This window comes from Diadema antillarum, unplaced genomic scaffold (assembly GCF_040938485.1).
Source record: "Diadema antillarum isolate AM-2024a unplaced genomic scaffold, OU_Dant_1.0 scf00000115, whole genome shotgun sequence".
Classification (NCBI taxonomy): domain Eukaryota; kingdom Metazoa; phylum Echinodermata; class Echinoidea; order Diadematoida; family Diadematidae; genus Diadema; species Diadema antillarum.
The window spans coordinates 296,377-316,184 of NW_027271004.1; the positions used below are offsets into that span (position 1 = coordinate 296,377).

The following is a 19,808-nucleotide window of genomic DNA, read 5'->3' on the forward strand; positions in this document are numbered from 1 at the left end:
AATGTAATCATTATGCTCTCCTGATATTGCTGCCAGTATTTGCCCGCAGTTGCGCCCGATGCGCCATCTTAAATTCTAAAGCGAAGAAACATAGCTACAAACGGCAGTTTGTTTTTTTACTGTAAAATGTCAATATTTTCAAGCTCGCTCGCTCGCTCGCTCGCATTTAATTGTTACGCAATTCTCCTGATGTTGCTGCCAGTAATTGCTGGCAGTTGCGTCCGGTGCGCCCCCCCCCCCCCCCTCCTTTATTTCCAAAGCGAAAAGATATGGCCCCAAATGGCAGTTTTGGGACTGTAAAATGTCAAAATTTTCAAGCTTGCTCGCTCGCTCGCTCGCATTTGATTGTTATGCCATTCACCTGATATTGCTGCCAGTAATTGCCGGCAGATGCGCCTGGTGCGCCCCCCCCCCCCCTTGATTTCCAAAGCGAAAAAATATAGCTACAAACGGCAGTTTGGGGACTGTAAAATGTCAAAATTTTCAAGCTCGCTCGCTCCGTTCCCTTGCATTTAATCTTTATGCCATTCTTCTGATGTTGCTGCCAGTAATTGCCTGCAGTTGCGCCCGGTGCGCCCCCCCCCCCCTTAATTTCCAAAGCGAAAAAATATGGCTAAGAACGGCAGTTTTGGGACTGTAAAATGTAAATTTTTCAAGCTCGCTCTCTTCGCTCGCTCGCATTTAATTGTTATGCAATTCACCTGATGTTGCTGCCAGTAATTGCCAGCAGTTCCGCCTGGTGCCCCATCCCCCTTAATTTCCAAGGCGAAAAAATATGGCTAAAAACAGCAATTTTTGGACTGTAAAATGTAAAATTTACAAGCTCGCTCTTTCCGCTCGCTCGAATGTAATCATTATGCTCTCCTGATATTGCTGCCAGTATTTGCCCGCAGTTGCGCCCGATGCGCCATCTTAAATTCTAAAGCGAAGAAACATAGCTACAAACGGCAGTTTGTTTTTTTACTGTAAAATGTCAATATTTTCAAGCTCGCTCGCTCGCTCGCTCGCATTTAATTGTTACGCAATTCTCCTGATGTTGCTGCCAGTAATTGCTGGCAGTTGCGTCCGGTGCGCCCCCCCCCCCCCCCTCCTTTATTTCCAAAGCGAAAAGATATGGCCCCAAATGGCAGTTTTGGGACTGTAAAATGTCAAAATTTTCAAGCTTGCTCGCTCGCTCGCTCGCATTTGATTGTTATGCCATTCACCTGATATTGCTGCCAGTAATTGCCGGCAGTTGCGCCCGGTGCCCCCCCCCCCCTTAATTTCCAAAAAAAAAAAAAAATATGGCTACAAACGGTAGTTTTGTGACTGTAAAATGTCAAATTTTTCAAGCTCGCTTGCTCGCTCGCTCCCATTTAATTGTTGTGCAATTCTCCTGATGTTGCTGCCAGTAATTACCGGCAGTTGCGCCCGTTGCACCCCCATCCCTCCTTTATTTCCAAAGCGAAAAAATATGGCTCCAAATGGCAGTTTTTGGACAGTAAAATGTCAAAATTTTCAAGCTCGCTCGCTCGCTCGCTCGCATTTAATTGTTATGCCATTCACCTGATGTTGCTGCCAGTAATTGCCAGCAGTTGCGCTCGGTGCGCCCCCCTTTAATTTCCAAAGCAAAAAGATATGGCTACAAACGGCAGTTTTGGGACTGTAAAATGTCAAAATTTTCAAGCTCGCTCGCTCGCTCGCTCACATTTAATTGTTATGCAATTCTCCTGATGTTGCTGCCAGTAATTACCGGCAGTTGCGCCCGTTGCGCCCCCATCCGTCCTTTATTTCCAAAGCGAAAAAAATATGGCTCCAAATGGCAGTTTTTGGACTGTAAAATGTCAAAATTTCCAAGCTCGCTCTCTTCGCTCGCACGCCTTTAATTATCATGCCATTCACCTGATGTTGCTGCCAGTAATTGCCAGCAGTTGCGCCCGGTGTCCCCCCCCCCCCCTTAATTTACAAAGCAAAAAAATATGGCTGCAAACGGCAGCTTTCGGACTGTAAAATGTCAAAATTTTCAAGCTCGCTAGCTCCGCTCGCTCGCATGTAGTCGTTATGCCATTCTCCTGATATCGCTGCCAGTAATTTGTCGTTTCACACCGTCATTCCATAATCCATTTATAGGGGGTACAACCCCCTCCGGCACTTCCACACCCTTGCTCGCTCCCTCGCATACTAACCCCCCCCCCCCCCCCCCACCTCACCCACCCCCACCCCCACCCCCACCCACCCCCAAGATGAAATCCTAGCTACGCCGGTGCCCTTTCCCCGCTTGGTTTCCCTCAAAAACAGTAAAAGTCTAGGGATTGAGAGCTTCCTATATTCCAAATGTCTGTCCAAAAAATCTCGTAAACATTAAGTGTCAAAACGCACCCCCCTTGAAAAAAAGCTGGTGACGCCCCTGAAAACCATATAATATATGTATATATATATATATATATATATATATATATATATACACTCAGAAAAAAAAAGTAAGTTCCCCCTAGCATTTTTGAATATATCTCAAAAAGTGTTTTACGGATTTTCATAATTCAAACGGGAATGGATAGGAAATTTCATTACTCATAACATGAATGGCATATCATTGCCACCAGATATCATTATTGGTGTAAAAAAAAAAACGCATTTTATGTCAAAATGCATGGGGAAAAAAGTTGCACTTTAGGCTATATGAAGCATATTGTATACATTTCCTATGTAAGTTAACAAATGACCTTTTTAAATTGTGTAATTCTCAGGAATTTCTTCAGGTACAATGTGCTTCCCTATTAAACAGATGTTATGCATACTTTTTAAACAATAGCCTTTTCAATATGAAAATGTTGGGAGAAGCCATGTGATTTGTAATTCCAATTTGGGTTGATCACATTAATGTGCCTATGACCATTTTGCATCCTGCGCTCAAGTTGTAGATCAGTTTGTTGAGGGAAATGGCGTCGAACGTATGGAGTGGCCAACAAGATCCCCTGACTGTAATCCAGTAGAGAATCTTTGGGATATCATTAAAGCGGAAAGCAAGCAGGGAAGTGAAAAATGACACTTTACTGCAATAATTTCAGCGCATCTTGCAGAGAGCATGGGCCAACATTGAGCACCGCCAAGTACAAACTTCAGTTAACAATATGAGGACGAAATGCCGGCTGGTCATTGAAGCGGATGGTGGACATATCAATTATCAAATACTTGACTGTATGCTCATGAAAAGAAAGAGATAGAAAAATATGCAATAAACCATGCTTAAATGTTCAGAATCATGATTGATTGTTTGATTATTTGTGTAAAATTCACTGCAAATCACTAAAGTGCCAACTTTTGTTTCCATGCATTTTGATATAAAATGCATTTTTTCACACCAATAGTGATATCTGGTGGCAATGATTTGCCACTCATGTTATGAGTAATAAAATTCCTTATCCATTTCCGTTTGAACTATGAAAATCGGTAAAATATTTTTTGAGATATATCCAAGTGTTAGGGGGAACTTACTTTTTTTTGCTGAGTGTATATATATATATATATATATAATAGTACGCTTTCAAAAACTTTTAATGTAACGACATGCCCTAAAAATGGATATATTTGGAATGCATGTGCAGCTCATCATTGTTTCTATATTTGGTTTCGACTTCCAGTCGTTATGCTGCTTAGTAAATATTAGTGTGTTCATAAAAGATTAAAGCCGAAATACAGTAAGTAATGAAATCATCGCGATCCCGCCTGGTGACAATAGCGTAAAAAGTTGAGTAACGCATGTTAATCTCATTGTTTGAGCCGGTGTTCAGAAAAAGTAACAAACGCATTTAACAATTCTGATAGATCTGGGTGCTTTTTTTTTCATTGTCATTTAACACGGTACCGGTACTAATATATCACAGTGAATTCTATATAAGATTTACATTCTTTCAGAATGGTCTGTAGAGATATGCGTAAAAAGGATCATGACCTTCCAAATTCAACCCTGTCGAGTATCTTTCAAGAACGGATGTACAAAATGCGAAGAGATTTTCGGAAGAAAATAGGCTAAAGAACGTATTTTCAACCCCCTTTGGACGCAATTGTAAATCATACATGTATAAGATTGCAGCCGAAATGATTCATCATTGCAGTCCTGCTGGGCACGCCATGACAGCGTAACGCATGCATGATGCTTATTTGCGCTGTTAGAATTAACAAATGCACTTATACTACTAGTATCTGATTTTGTTCATCATCATACAGGCCCGTAGCCAGCATTTTTCAAGGGGGGGGGGGGTGCGGTCACTAAAAAAACGGACCTTCGGTACCAATACCAATGATGACACACACACACACACACACACAATTACATATATATATATATATATATATATATATATATATATATATTCTTTGGACGACCGAACTACAAAAGTTGTATAAGAATTTGCGCGCGAAGCGCGCCGCAAATTGTGAATTTTGACTGTTTTAATGACGTTTTAAAGTCTCGAGGAAATTTGTATTTTTGTCTGTTGCATGCAATCGCGTTACGGTATTTCATCTAGGAAATAGTAAAAACTCATTTTGCCAGGAAGTTGCAAAGTTTAATTGTGTTCGAGACTCTGCGCGCGTAGCGCGCCGCAAAATTGAGAATAGTGATTTTCCCGGTGTTGTTTTAACTTTTATTTTTTATATTGTATACCCGCGTTAGCAGGCCTGAAGCCAGGATTTTTAAAGGAAGGGGGGATTGCGTTAATTAACAAAACGGTCCTTTGATACTGTCCCGGGAGGGGTAGCGACAATTAAAAGGTGGACACCATGCTCATACATGGACTTTCAAAATGGCCCCTAAACGAGTAATGATCATATGATTTTTTTCGGGCCTTAAAAACAAGTATTCCTTAAATGTTTCCTGCACCCTAAAGAAGTACTTCATCATGATTGAACAATATACCATTTTCCCAAATTTCGGCCTTTTTGATACCCTTTGATTATAATATACGCTCGTCAGGCGCGCCGGAAGCAGCTTTGGATTGGGGGGGGGGGGGCAAACATTGGAGGGGGCTCAAGATTAGACCATGCATATGTTACACAATATACACATACACACACACACACACACGCACACACATCTATTATATATATATATATATATATATATATATATACATATATATATGTATATATATATATACATATATATATATAAATATATATATATATATATATATGTGTGTGTGTGTGTGTGTGTGTGTAAAGTGGCGTACGGTGGGTCGAAACATGGCAATGCATGGGGGGAACCATAAAGTAATTTTGACGGTCTGTATGCTTGTGCGTGTGTGCGTGAGCAATAATGGGATTACAATACATTGCGGAATGTGATACATTCAACAACGCAGTCATTGAGGAACATTGTAAGTTTTCCTTACATGGATTATGGAATGACGGTGTGAAACGATCGACAAATTATATACTGTCAGCAACATAAGGTGAATGGCATAACAATAAAATGCGAGCGAGCGAAGCGAGCGAGCTTGAAAATTTTGATATTCTACAGTTCCAAAACTGGAGTTTTAATTGTAGCTACATATTTCGCTTTGAAATAAATGGGGGCGCATCGGGCGCAACTGCTGGCAATTATTGGCAGCAACATAAGGAGAATGGCATAACGATTCAATGCGAGCGAGCGAAGCGAGCAAGCTTGAAAATTTTGACATTCTACAGTCCCAAAACTGGGGTTTGTAGCTTTATCTTTCACTTTGGAAATTAATGGGGCGGCGCATCGGGCGCAACTGCTGGCAATTACTGGCAGCAACATTAGGAGAATGCCATAACGATTCAATGCGAACGAGCAAAGCGAGCGAGCTTGAGAATTTTGACATTTTACAGTCCCAAAACTCCCGTTTGTAGCTATATCTTCGCTTTGGAAATTAAGGGGGGGGGGCATCGGACGCAACTGCTGGCAATTACTGGCAGCAACATGAGAAGAGTGGCATAACGATTCAATGCGAGCGAGCGAAGCAAGCGAGCTTGAAATTTTTGACATTTTACAGTCCCCAAACTCCCGTTTGTAGCTATATTTATCTTTCGCTTTGGAAATCAAAGGATGGGGACATCGGCGCAATTACTGGCAATTACTGTCAGCAACATTAGGAGAATGGCATAACGATTCAATGCGAGCGAGCGAAGCGAGCGAGCTTGAAAATTTTGACATTCTAGAGTCCAACAACTGCCGTCGTAGCTATGTTTTTCGCTTTAGAAATTAAGGGGGAGGCGCACCGGGCTCAACTGCTGGATACGAGCGAGCGAAGAGAGCGAGCTTGAAAATTTTGACATTTTACAGTCCAAAAGCTGCCGTTTTTAGCCATATTTTTTCCCTTTTATTCATATATATACATATTTATTTTATTTTCTTTGTTTATTCATTTATTTTTATTATCATTATTATTATCATTTTTTTTTTGCGGGGGGGGGGGCTTTTTTTTTGGGGGGGGGGGGGGCAAAAATGCGTTTTGCCCCCCCCCCCCACTTTATGGATTGGGGGGGGGGGGGGCGGCATCTAATCCGTGAGAAAAAACGACCCCTATTACGCGTTTTCTTTAGCGAGTATGGTCACGGTGTCCACCTTTCAGTTGGAGTTTTCCATCCCATTGGATGCTGTTTGGAAGATGAAACATTCACTTTATTATACAGTATATCAGCCGTTGGTATGCAAGTTTGTCAAAAACGAAAATAAATAAGAAATTTTTTGAAACAAAATGAATTGTAAATGTGAACCATTTATATTTTGCCTCCTTGTGGTAGGATATTTCCAGCATTTCCGAACTTTCAAATAATCATTTTAGATTTAATAATATTAAAGGTAGTAGATCCGATTCGCAAACATCTCCAATATCAGTCAATGTCATATTAACCATCATGCTAAGAAGGTTTTCTTTGTGAAATTTGGAGGTCAGTGAAATTCAAAAATCATCCGTTAGCCATTGGAAGAAGTTGAGTGCAAATTCAGACCTCAGGCTTAGTGCTCAGATGTTTTCCTATTTGATTTGATCTGTCTTACTGGGCACACTAAGATACATACTGGAATGGTTATTTCTTATTTATTAAATTATAGTAGTATATTTGGTTACTAGCTGTCTCTAGGCATTTTCGAATTTGGGCTGCAAAGAGATCCACTACCTTTAAGTTAGAAGAGAGATAAGTAAATAATGATAAAATAAACAAACAAAAAAGAATGAGTTTCTTTTGTAATACTATCTGACAAACTTTTTACTTTACCATTTTACTTCATAGCTCAGCACTTTCAATTCTCTCTCATACCCTCTTACCCATTACATTTAAATGAAATACAACTAAAATGAGTTTGCGTGCCTGCATAATACTCTTTGGAAATTATAAGTGAGAATGTTCTTAGGTTTTGGCTCACTTCAAAATGAGAACCAATCGAACTGTCACAACATGAGAAAATGTATAACTAATAGAGAACTGGAGTAAGACAGGCCTTTCATTTTGTTTTGTCTCTCCTGATCGTTTGTAAGAAATGTTAATTCATGACCACCTTTTCACAATTTGATTGGAGCATGCATTCATAATGGAAAATAGTTGACATAATAATCTATCCCCAGGCATTATCATGCCAACATGTACTTATATATACATGTACTATATCTTTGTGAGACGTAGATATAAAATGTCTCAGGTTTTCGATTATAGTAATTTCGAGGAAATTTCTTTAATTTTTATCATATATGTAAACTTGAGGCTATTAGATTTTCATCCACTTACCTCTGTTCCTGTGAAAAAATGCAAGTGTCAACCTCAATGTCATCCACGAATCGCACGTACTCGGGCGGCCAGTGGAAAAATAAACACCGGTCACACGCGCCAAGGGCCATGGCATGCAGTGCCAATATAATAAAAGCTCGCACAAATTGATACATAACATTTGTGTTTGTGTGCATGGGGACAATCCGATGGTTCATACAACAAAAGGGTTTCGTACAATTATTTTTAACATTGTTAAACGTACTCTTCCACATTTACGTAGCATATAATGTGTCTTTATACTTATTTGGATTGTTATCTTGAGAATTGCTAAAAACCGTTATTATGAAAAAGTGGACCTTTCAGAATTTGGGGGGGGGGGGTGCGTACGCACCCGACGCACCCCCCCCCCCCTGGCTACGGGCCTGTCATATTACACTGTATTTCACGTTCAAATGTCACGTTCAATACACGAGGAAGAGATAGGTATAGAAAGCTTCACGAAGATGCCCTGCCCAGAAGGTCCTACTTCTCGAGAACGCATGTGCAACATTTTGCGAAGAGACTTCGCAAGAAAAATAAAGATAAACGCATTTCGAGCCCTACTTTTTTGTATCAATTCACAAACAATTGTAATTCTTTCTATTCTCTCTCAATAATATCGATTGATTGGTATATGATTTCGTGCTTATGCTCTTCTTTGTTTTTAATGCGTATACGGTTGTAACGAGGTACGGTCCCGCAAACCTCGTTATAACGGGGTTCCACTGTAGGTTCATGAGATTTGAAGAGGTACCCTGCTGGGTCCCTCAAAAAATCTTAGCATGTATCAAAAAAAAAAAAATTGTAGCGTGCGACACTTAATACTGATCATGTTATCTTTCTGCAATTTCATGTGAATTATATGTATGTGCATGAGCGTTTTTGTGACACGTGTTTGTGTGATTGAATGTGTGTGTGTGCGCGCGTGTGTGTGTGTGTGTGCTTGTGTTGCATCTGTCCTATGTAGTATGTTACTATTATACTTCTTGTTAATACGTTTAAAACTTTAGTATGTTTTGCTTTGTTTTATATGTTTATCCGGGACCCCTTTTTTACAAGCTCTGCTTCTTTTGGGGTCCCAAACCATTCATTATTCTTAATGCTGTATCCTTTTGTAAAATGTCAAATGTTTAATGAATTGGTTAAATAAACTTGAACTTGAGAAACAAATTGAACGACTTTGCAAGTACAATGTGTCTGCACTTTGACAAAGTAAGAGGAGATCGAGCTTAAGGAGCAGACTACTACATGTAGTACGTACATTTTGCCACTTGTAGATGCATGACCCTTATGAATCCATACCAAGACATACTATTAAAGGGATCGTACAGTTTTGGTTGAGACCTAATTTCAGGTTTCTAACATTTTTTGGTGAGAAAATGAGAAACTTCTTATGAAATATGAAAGAGCAAGTAATTCTATGAGGAATTCAACGTTTATTTGATGTAAATTGGTTTTGAAATGGCCGAGATATCCAAAAAAGAGTGATTCTAAAAAAGTGTGGGATCCACATTTTATTACGATTGCTTTGTTTTACTTTGTTTTTGGATGTTTCAGTCATTCCAAACCTGATTTTCATCAAATAAACTTCGAATTCCTCTTAAAATGGTATGTTCTGTACCAGGGGCGGATCCAGGAATTCCGTAAAGAGGGGGCGCGTTTACAAAATTAAAGGGGGGCGCACGCACCCCTCCCCCATTTTTTCTTTTTATTTCTTTTGTTTCAACAAAAAATAAAGGGGGGGGGGGGGCCTGCGCCGGTTGCGGTCCTCCCTGGATCCGCCCCTGTGTACTATATCATAAGTGTTTTCTTGGTATCTCGCAAAAAGTTAAAAGCCCAATTGTCATCTCCAATACTGTACCATCCCTTTAAAGTACCGGTAGTTTGTTTTTATGTTTTAATTTGACAGAAACCTTGTCCAGCCTACCATTAGGTAGATATTTAGGAATTTTCAGGAACCAAGGCAGATATATGCAGCTCTTATACATCATTAAACTGTGATTGTAAAGTACATGTACAGCGTGATTAAGTACAGGTGAGAATCAACATGGAGTTGTAGATACATAACAGCTGACAATGCCATATTAATAATGAATAATGAATTTGAATAATCAAACATGATTTTATCTGCCAAATTCAAAGTCTATTGAAGAAGAACAGCAAAGGAACAATTTGAGATTGCTGTGATATGATAAATATATTACATGTATGTATTTCACCAAACTTACAAAATTCACACTGTAGAGGGACATCGAGGTGATAATGCACCAATATGACAACACAGAACATTGGCAATTTCACTGTGTATATAACATCATACAAGTTAAGTGTAATCAATCCGATCAAACTCTGATCCTATTAGATTTCCTTAAAATTCATACATAAAACAACATCAAATGAACAAGGGACAGCATGAATGAAAAAAAGGTGGTAAATGGGACCTAGTATACAAGTATTTTCAGTGTGAAACAATTGCAGTAAAGTGTACAAAAGTACACTTGCAATATACAGTTGTACAGTGCACTCCAGTTATAATGAACATAGTGTAACCAAATTTTGGTAGCACCGAAGCAAAACATCAGACCGCAGTTTTGTCGGCTCTATGGTTTTTATTGTTTATTTGTTCACTTTTAACGAAATTTTAGTATAACAAAAGAAAACTGCCGGTCCCAAGGACTTCGTTATAACAGGAGTCCACTGTATGTACATACATGATGGCTTCCCAGAAACCAGAACTAAAGCTACATTTGTACATGTATTTCAAACCAGCATTTGAAAGTGTATTCTATTGAAGTACATGTATAATGTACATGCAAGATGAATCCTAAATCCAATGCCATCACACATTTTTACCTCTATTCAAAGAGTTTATGACCTCCAATACAGTTCCTTTTTGCCTCCAATGTACAGAGTCTACCTGCATCACTGATTCTTGTACACATGCAGTACTAAAACAGCTGATCATGCCCCCTTATGATACTGTAGGTCATCTTTAGTGCATGTTTGTTCCAGGAATGTAGATTTTCATCTGGCACTCCATGAAAATCAATTAAAAAAAAAAAAATTACTCGCCAAGGAAGGCCATGTGTTACATGCGTTAGACAGGACAAGTGCATTAATACAACATCTGGTTTGATTATGTAGCTGCCCCATTTCAGTGGATACGTGGGTTATCTAGTATAACACATGTCCAGTAAATACTGTAAACTGATCATCAGTCTTACTGTACATTACAAGTCCAAGTAGAATGCACATATCCTGTACCTTTACCTTGCTTATGGTAATCATAAAACAATGCCCCTTCAAAGTGCTCTTCACTATTGTACAGTGAGTATTGGAAACGTGTGATATATATTCTACCTGCCAATGCATTACATGTACAGTATCTCTTTGGAACTGAATGGAACCATTACTGGTTCTTGTTAAATTACACTTACCATGCTTCTGTATGCACCATGTGCATTAAGTATTGCATAAATTTGTTGATATCATTCTACAATGAATATCATTCATCATCTGTGTGTATGGATTATCAATGCTTTACTTTCTACCCTCCCCCCCCCCCCCCCCCCCCACCCCATCATATGTGGCAGAACCTACATCATTCACAGTATTGGACTGACACTACTGCACTTTACATTGTAAATTTTTACAGCAAATAATTCCTCATGTTGAATTAACACAAGGGAAAATTACCCGTGTGACTCCATGTAAAAATATTGTAGATGGGAGTTACTGTGTGCATGTACAGTATATTAAGCTCGGAAAAACATAAAAAGATGAAAAGCTAAATACAGAAATTGAACAATCTAAAGCAAAAAGCACCACAACAATAGCTTTCACACATATAAAACTAAAAGATGGGTGAAAGCTTGAGAGTTAACCCTACAACAGTTAGCTTTGTATGTACGGTATCTACACAATTGTATGTGAGCGTATAACTACAGAGTATGTAGAGTATTAATGTCAAATTTGTCTTAAAGTTACAATACATTGCACTTAATCTATAAATGTTGAATATTGACTCAATCACGTCCTGTTTGATGCAAAAGAAATGAAGTTATACATGTACTTGTACATTCTACATCTTATTTAATTCTGGGCACATTGCTGTCCATCCATGACATCATCAACAACCCTGGAGCATTCATGTACAGTTTCATATGGATGTCTCCAAATTGTGTACATTTTGGGATTGTTGCTATTGTTTGGTAAAATCACTTTGGAAAAAAAAAATGGGAATAACGTGGTCATGGGCTTGTCTATTTGAAAAGTTTCATCATATAACAACATATCCCATGAAAATCCAGCAGAATGCAAAATAGTATGAATCTCCCTGAATCAACTTAGCCCTCTGATAAACAATTTAAAATAATTATAGTCTACATTGTAGATTAATGTACATTGTACAGCATGAAGACAGCACAGTAATAGTCCAGCCACGATGATACGCATGTGCTCTTTAATCAGTCAATGTTCTCATGTGATCTCTGCTTCACAAAGCAAGGACCGACGCTAGTCTGTTTTCTTGTCCCCTCCTGCGGCCACTGCTGCTCCATTTGGCTGGAAGGGACATCCATTTCTTGTTTTTGATTGTTCCACTTGCTCACCATCCTGGGATAAGGAAAACAGAAGTAGAACAAAGCATTGTTTTCTATTTTCATAAAATGTAATTTACAACTAGATTCCTGCACGTTCAAAAGATGGATAAAAACAATTGGGAGTTAGAAACATGGACGTATTGACTCCCGGGAGTCAACATGTCCGCGTTTCTATATAAGCCACATAAACCACTTGCTCTTTAACAGAAACAAAATCAATCCAACATGAAACTCATCTTCTATTTGAAGAAATTTGACTTAAAAACATGTCTAACGTTTAATAGAGAAAACAGGTCCAGGCTGTCACCAGACTACCCCTGAGGCACTCCATTGTACAGCTGTACCTTCTAGTGAGTTCTACAGTAAATTACAACACATTTGGGCTGGTTGCAGTTTTTGATACCAATATGGCAGTAATCAAGCTTTACCAAGCCAAGAAATTAAGTATTGTGAGCAAAGGACAATTTTGTAGCAGAAAAAAAAAAAAAAAGCTGCTGAAGCCTGAAAACTGCTTATCCAATAGAGGCGAGCCAATGGAGTAAAATAAAGTCAAAAGGGGTCTGAGCTTTGGATCCTCACAGAATCTTCATCAAAGGCAAAATGAAAGGACAATAGTGTCTCGCCCTAGTCTACTATTAGTATTAAATTTATCCTTAAGTTAGTATTGTATTCTTTGACACTCATTTCATAACTTAGCTCTCAGTCTTAACATCTTCACTTAGAGTTTCCGAATTCTATAAAACAGCTAGACGGTCTACATTACATGTACCGTGTGGCTGGTGTCTAACACTAGAAACAGTGTTAGAGGTCTTGAAACTAGACCTTTTGTGACTTCTTGAGGCTTTTGCCCTATTCCCCAATATTTAATTTGTTAGAAATAGAAGACTGGCACTCAATAGGCAGTCAGTGGTGTACAGACTACAGACAAGTCAAAATTTAGATGTCTACAAGTACAACTTTGACGTCTCCTTTACCAGTGTTTACAATGTAAAATATCACTCTCAGATAGAGGTCTAACTGTTATTAGTTCAGAATTCAAAGACACACTAACGTTACCTTTTCAGTTGCATTACTTGAGCTTTCATCTTCTGGATTCGTTCCGTAGATTTTTCGCTTGAAATCTAACCACGACTTGACTCTCTCTGGTAGGAATGGGTAGATCCACGGCTGAATGAACCGATTAAACACCCACAAGACAATTGGAATAACGATACACGGGACGCAAACCATAGTGGAAAAAGGCGAGAAGCTTTCTCACAATGAATTGTAGAATAGGTGTCAAGTAGACTAGTGAGTAGACAGAAGTGTATTTGACGTTGGAAGAAGGTTTCGACGTTTCTCCAATTTACTAGTATCTGTTCACTGAGAATTACTCAACTCGGTACACGAACGTGTTTACTTGTACGGCGGCTGAATGTTTGGTGTGTAATATTCCGACGTGATTACGTAATCCATTGTACACACAGCCTTATATTTGTAGTCGATGTAAGTATATAAAATCATTTAGCCTTTATGAAATTATATTTGCTTCATAAAAATATAAATTACTCACAAAATAATATATAAACATTTATACACTCTAAAACGTTTACATCGAGAGACTGCAGAAAGACGCATTGACCATCTTGAATGACCACCTGCGCCAGGTCAGTGACGTGTGACAGAATCTGCATTCAATTCAGATCGGTCCCATACACTTATTTTTACGCTGTACATCTCCGCTCGCACCGCAGCTCCACTGAGTTTTACTACGGTCCTCTCACCTCCCTGCTCTAGCTAGGGTCAAGACACGGTTCTCGATCGCGTCCATGGTCCATCACCTGTCGCCAAAAGCCCGCAGCCAAACAGCACATGCACAGCAGCTGATGACGTAGCCAATCAACAAGGGACGACGACCCTGCCAAGGTGGCAAACAACGAGGAGATGGCATCTGGCAGTGGGGAAGATGCTTCAAAGTCGAAGAATGACGACGATGACACAATTCTTTACGATCTGTTCTTTCCTTACGAATGGTCACAGGAGTCGGAGCCTTTGGTAAGAACCTGTCCCTGACTGAGTCTCTCTGGATCGTGTCATTGGAAACTAGTTGAGAGTGAGACTCCCATTGCCATGGCCATATAGGCCAATGAATTTAGGACTAGACTATAGGAGTCAAAATGAGTGAGATCAATAGAAATGCATGCAAATGAAATAAAGTTTTAGAGTGAGAAAGGACCAAAATGAGTGAGTCTGACTCTCAATGAGTGAGAGTTGGCAGGCAGCCCTGAATGCGACTCTTAAGAGTCAAAAACTAAATTTAATTTATCTCGCCTAGGTACCAGAAAATTGTACTAATCTATTGGTAGATAACTTGGCATTACCTACAGACAGTAGCTCTAATTTAAACTTTAACTTAACCCCGGCGCGGGGTGCTGTAACATACATGTAGTACGTATTGGTCCGTATTGGGGTCGCTGCTGCAGTTAACTTTAACTTAACTCTAACATAGTGTGATGAGAAGCACTAAAGTAGCTGGTTGGTACAGCCTGTACAATGCAATGATGGTAGATAGATCTAACAAAGATTCTGAATTTACCTACAAACCAGCTACTGGAGCTACCTTTGCTTTGGTGCCTCTCATCAAACTTTATAGGCCAAGTTTGAATCAAAGGCAAGGCAAAGCCCAGGCAGGTGGTTAGGAATGTTATTCAGGTCAGATGGAGGTGTTTGATGTTGTTCGAGTAACGTCGTAGCTGACGCTGTAATTTAACATTTTTAATGATGGTTTTTATTGTGTAACACTAACAGGCATTGCCACGGACTAGTTTGTTACACCCACAATCACTTCATAATTGGTACCTTGCATGCACATGTTAGACCTTGTTCGTACAATACTACAATTATTTTACTCGTAAACGTCTTAGTATGTTGTTAATTATGGAAGGGGGTCAGCTACATCCTGCATGTAAATTTTCTGTAATTTGTCATTAGTGTTCAAACTGAAAACTTCTCATCAGTAGTTTATTGTGTCTTCACCATTATTACATGTGGAAAGATTTCCTCCCCCCCCCCCCCAGCCAGCCCCACTTATTTTGCCATACCACAACACTACCCTGCCCTTATTAGCTTACGCATGGATGCACGCTGTCCCACCACTTGGCAAATGTTTGTGCGTGCGTGCAACCAAGACCATGCTTAAGCTACAGTGTACACCACAAAGGTAAAACAAAGCAAGAGTTCCATGCTTACACAGTTCAAGAGCAGAACAGTTGAAGACTATAGTTGCTGTCAGTAAGAAGTCAATGAACTGTGTTCTTCTTTTAAAATTAGATTCTGTCAAATTTCCTTATATTTTTGCTTGAAATGATGACAAAGTTCCATGTGATTGTTGTAGCCTATCCACCAATGATGAAGGCACATGGTTTATCAAAACTTCAGAACTTTTGAACAAACTTTCTGAATATCCTCAACTGTACTGATGTGTGGTTCTAATATTTCTGCATTCACTAAATCTACATGAATGATTGGGGTAAATCCCTATTTCATACAGATGTTTCTTATAAAATCAGTCATTATCATCTCTTTTGCATATTTTTTTCTTGATTGTCAGACAAATGTCATCGCAGAGAAACCAAGGGGTTCTCTGATAGGCAAGGTATCATCGGCTACAGCAAGTGAGTAATGACTTTTTTTGTTTGTGTGTTTGTGTGTTTTGAAGGTGTTTTTTTTTTTTTTAATCAAATCATTTATTTAATAAATACCATGAAGTTTAGATATCTACAGTATTAAGTTTGTAGATTGATCTTGTTTGAGTGCACCCAATCTTGATAAGCTAATAGTATGGAGTAAAGTAGAATCTGAAGTAGATCGAAGAAGAAAAGAGAGGTGCAATTAACATACAGCATATTTGCTTTTTAACATAGCTGCAGGGATTTGTTACAGGATGTCACTCCTCTCCAACCCGCGGCTTTGGAAATTGATTCTCTCCTCAGTCGCGGTACATACACTGCTTTTCTGTGTGTTTGTGTAATTTTACTTCTTTGCAATCATGATAGAGTGCTGATGTGCATTTGGATGTCTCAATGCATTTTATTGTGTTGGTATAACAATATTTGTTGTCGTGTCATTGTTACCAGTCATATCCAAACAGAGTGCGCATTTTTAAACGCTGGAGTGTATATCAATGTGTAAATGTTGCATCAAGTGATTGAACTGTGTGACTTATTACTTCTTGTGTCTTCTTCCCTCGATGCAGGATCCCTATGGACATTTGTCCGCAGTACCGGTATTCCTGTAGGGTGAGTGTCAAAGTAGGGAAGAAGAAAAAAAAAGCAAAGAAACAGCCATGAAAGAATAGGCAGAGAAATGGTGGAAAGGGGAGATGGCATGTGAAAAACAGATAGAGGGACACATCCAGTACAACAGGTTAATGCTTGTGACAAAAAAGATTAGTCAAAAGATTTCAAAGAATTTCTGATAAATGTAATGTCTCTCTGATAAGATCACATTGTATTTAAAGGGGATGGCTAGTAACTGATCAGTGGGAATCAGTGGGAATGCTGGAGGATGATTGTTCCAATCCTTGTGGGATTCATTTAAGAGTACATTATATATCTATTGTTGTGTGAAAATTATTTGCTTCAGAATGGTCTCATATTCAAGTAATGTGCAGTTTTATGTTTCCAGGTTAGCGTGCTTGGTCAGTGACAGGGCATTAATCTGCACATTACTTGAATATGAGACCGTTCTGAAGCAAATAATTTTCACACAATAGTAGATATATAATGTACTCTTAATGAATCCTACAAGGATTGGAACAATCATCCCTCAGCATTCCTACTGATTCCCATTGATCGGTTACTAGCCATCCCCTTTAAATCCAAAGCTGCCAAGCCTCACTAAGCCTGCAGGAGGCTCCCAGAAAGAAAGAAAGAAAGAAAGAAAGAAAGAAAGAAAGAAAGAAAGAAAGAAAGAAAGAAAGAAAGGAAGGAAGGAAGGAAGGAAGGAAGGAAGGAAGGAAGGAAGGAAGGAAGGAAGGAAGGAAGGAAAGAAAGAAAGAAAGAAAGAAAGAAAGAAAGAAAGAAAGAAAGAAAGAAAGAAAGAAAAAGAAAGAAAGAAAGAAGCAAACACCGCCACCGACAAAAAAAAGTCACAAATAAAAACAAAGATACTGGTATCTGGTCGTGTCTTAAAGGGAGAATATAAACATGTACCATGTGGTTTGTTTGTTTGTTTGTTTGTTTGCTATTTTATTTTGTTTGTATTTTTTTTTATTCATTTTTTGCCCACTCAGATACATTGTTTGTACATGTAATGTGTCCCTTACACAAGTATCTCCCAGATTGCTCCTCGTAGCTTTATTGGTTTTCATGTGAAAATGTTGGCAGCTCCTGTAAATCAGAAGCATATAATTGATTTATTTACCCATATAATGTAACTCTAGATACACTTACAGATAAGCAGGAAGACTCATACATAGTTGTACTCTATAGGAATGCAGCTAAGCCTATGGCTCCATTGCTGCTACCACAAGTTTGTACATTCTGTTTCCACCAGGTCATCATCAACGTGCTCCCTACCAGCAGCTCTGATCAAACTGGTCAACTCGCAAATCAGCTGGCATATAGCCACTGCCAGGTAGGTGGATGTACTGTATTACACTCTTAAAGATGTTGATCTCTGAACAGGACTTGACAGGGGGATAAAAATTAACACCAGCCTCCCTTGCAAAAAATGAGCTTAAAGCTCACAAACATTATGGTAAATCAATGCAGGCTAGTGCTCAGCTAGTCTGCCAAGTGTATGAATTGAAAGAAAAAAAAGTGTAAAAATCAGATCCAGGTGTTAGGTGTTTATATCTTCTGTCAGTTTTGACACTGAATGAAAAAAGAAGAGATTCTTAGTAATGTATTCATGCATGATATCAACCAGTAGTAGTAGTATTGTTTCATATTATGACTGTGACAAAATTGGAAAGATTGATGTGTAATTCTCAGCTAGGAAAGCTAGGTCGACACAAATTTGATTTCCTTTGCAAATTGAACATCTAAAGTAGTCTCAGGAGTACTAGTAAATGACTAACAATCACACACACACAAATGTTATTATGATCATTTTCTTTTCAGTGATGGCAATCTAGTGGCTGTCCTACAAGACACGTGCATTGAGGTTCGGTCATCGAGAGATAACTTTCAGTCTTGTGTCTGCAAGTGCCAAGGTAAAAGAGAGAGTTCAAAACATTTTGACTGAAGTCTCAAACCTTGTTCAAATACAGTCATTGATAGGCTACCAGATGTTAGCAATTTCTGAAGTGTAAGCCTATAATGCCTCTTAGAAACATGTACAAAATTATAATATAACCATCTCTATCTACAGAATGCCAATGTCACATACAACCAAAAACAGTTTCAGGGTCAACATATTAGTAATCTCATGACTGATACATGTTTTCATATCAACAACAAACACATATCAGGTATTATGGATACATGGTGCCCTCTCTGTATGTTAATGGCATTTGAATTATGCTTACTTCCAGTTTGTTTAGTTTTTGTTTGTTTGTTTGTTCAACATTTCAATACTTGTTACAGGCCCACAAAATACCATCCTGAGTGGATAGTTACTTTATACACCATAAATGATGAAGTTTATCACATTCAGGTGATTTGCTGCAAAATGAATCCTCCACATCATCTTGACTTAATGACTTTGGAATTTTATGATGAATTTGGTCATGTCCTGGTCAATTTATTCCAGTTGTACTTTTTTTTTTAATGCCTGGTGTGGAGGAAATGGGTGTCAACATTGTCAGTGAATATTAATGTTCAAGTTTGAAACCTACTTTGTTTCTGTTGCTCTCCCAAGTTCCGAAGGACTCACACCCCCAGTGGAGAGGGCTGGCTTGGAGTCCCGACTGGGCCCTAATCGCCTGCTCGGACAGCAGGGGCAACATTAGGGCATTTGACCTGTATGGCACATTGCTCTTTACCATTGAAAGGGTAAGAAATATTATCAGGGTCACCAGATATTGTATTCAGGGAAGAAGAAGTCTGTGGTACATGTATGTCATTTTAGCATTTAATGAATTAATGTTTCAAGGAATTATCTCTCAAAATGACTGCACATGTTTTTCTTATCCCTTTCTGTTTGTCTCTGTTTGTTGTTCATTATGGGATTCAAAGTTGTTGTTTTTTTCTGTACATTTTGATATTTATGTCTAACACATTGTGTAACCTGATTACTATCTTGTTTAATAGTCTGAATATACATGAGTTTGAAATTACTGGTACCAAATTTTAACATAAACATGGAATTTGCAGAACAAAAAGATTACTGTGACAAACCACAGGGTTTTAAAAGAGCTATGTAAGGAAACTGTCAATCAATTGAGTCCCAGAAACCACATTTCTGTGTTATGTTGCTGTATCATTTTATTGTAATTTTTACTTATTAATGATAATGCTTCATAAGGTAGAGTCT

At 38.7% G+C, this 19,808-nt stretch overlaps 1 protein-coding gene across 1 annotated transcript in view; it reads left to right on the forward strand.

The window, feature by feature from the left end:
* The first annotated feature begins 14,247 nt into the window (after positions 1–14,247).
* Positions 14,248–19,808, forward strand: part of LOC139719818 (NBAS subunit of NRZ tethering complex-like) — a 58,033-nt gene continuing 52,472 nt past the window's right edge. Inside the window, exons 1-6 of the mRNA XM_071631205.1 lie at positions 14,248–14,384; positions 15,940–16,003; positions 16,585–16,627; positions 17,886–17,966; positions 18,455–18,546; positions 19,194–19,327. Coding sequence (XP_071487306.1) covers positions 14,274–14,384; positions 15,940–16,003; positions 16,585–16,627; positions 17,886–17,966; positions 18,455–18,546; positions 19,194–19,327 — 525 coding nt within the window. The 5' untranslated portion in view covers positions 14,248–14,273. The remainder of the gene's footprint in view (positions 14,385–15,939; positions 16,004–16,584; positions 16,628–17,885; positions 17,967–18,454; positions 18,547–19,193; positions 19,328–19,808) is intronic.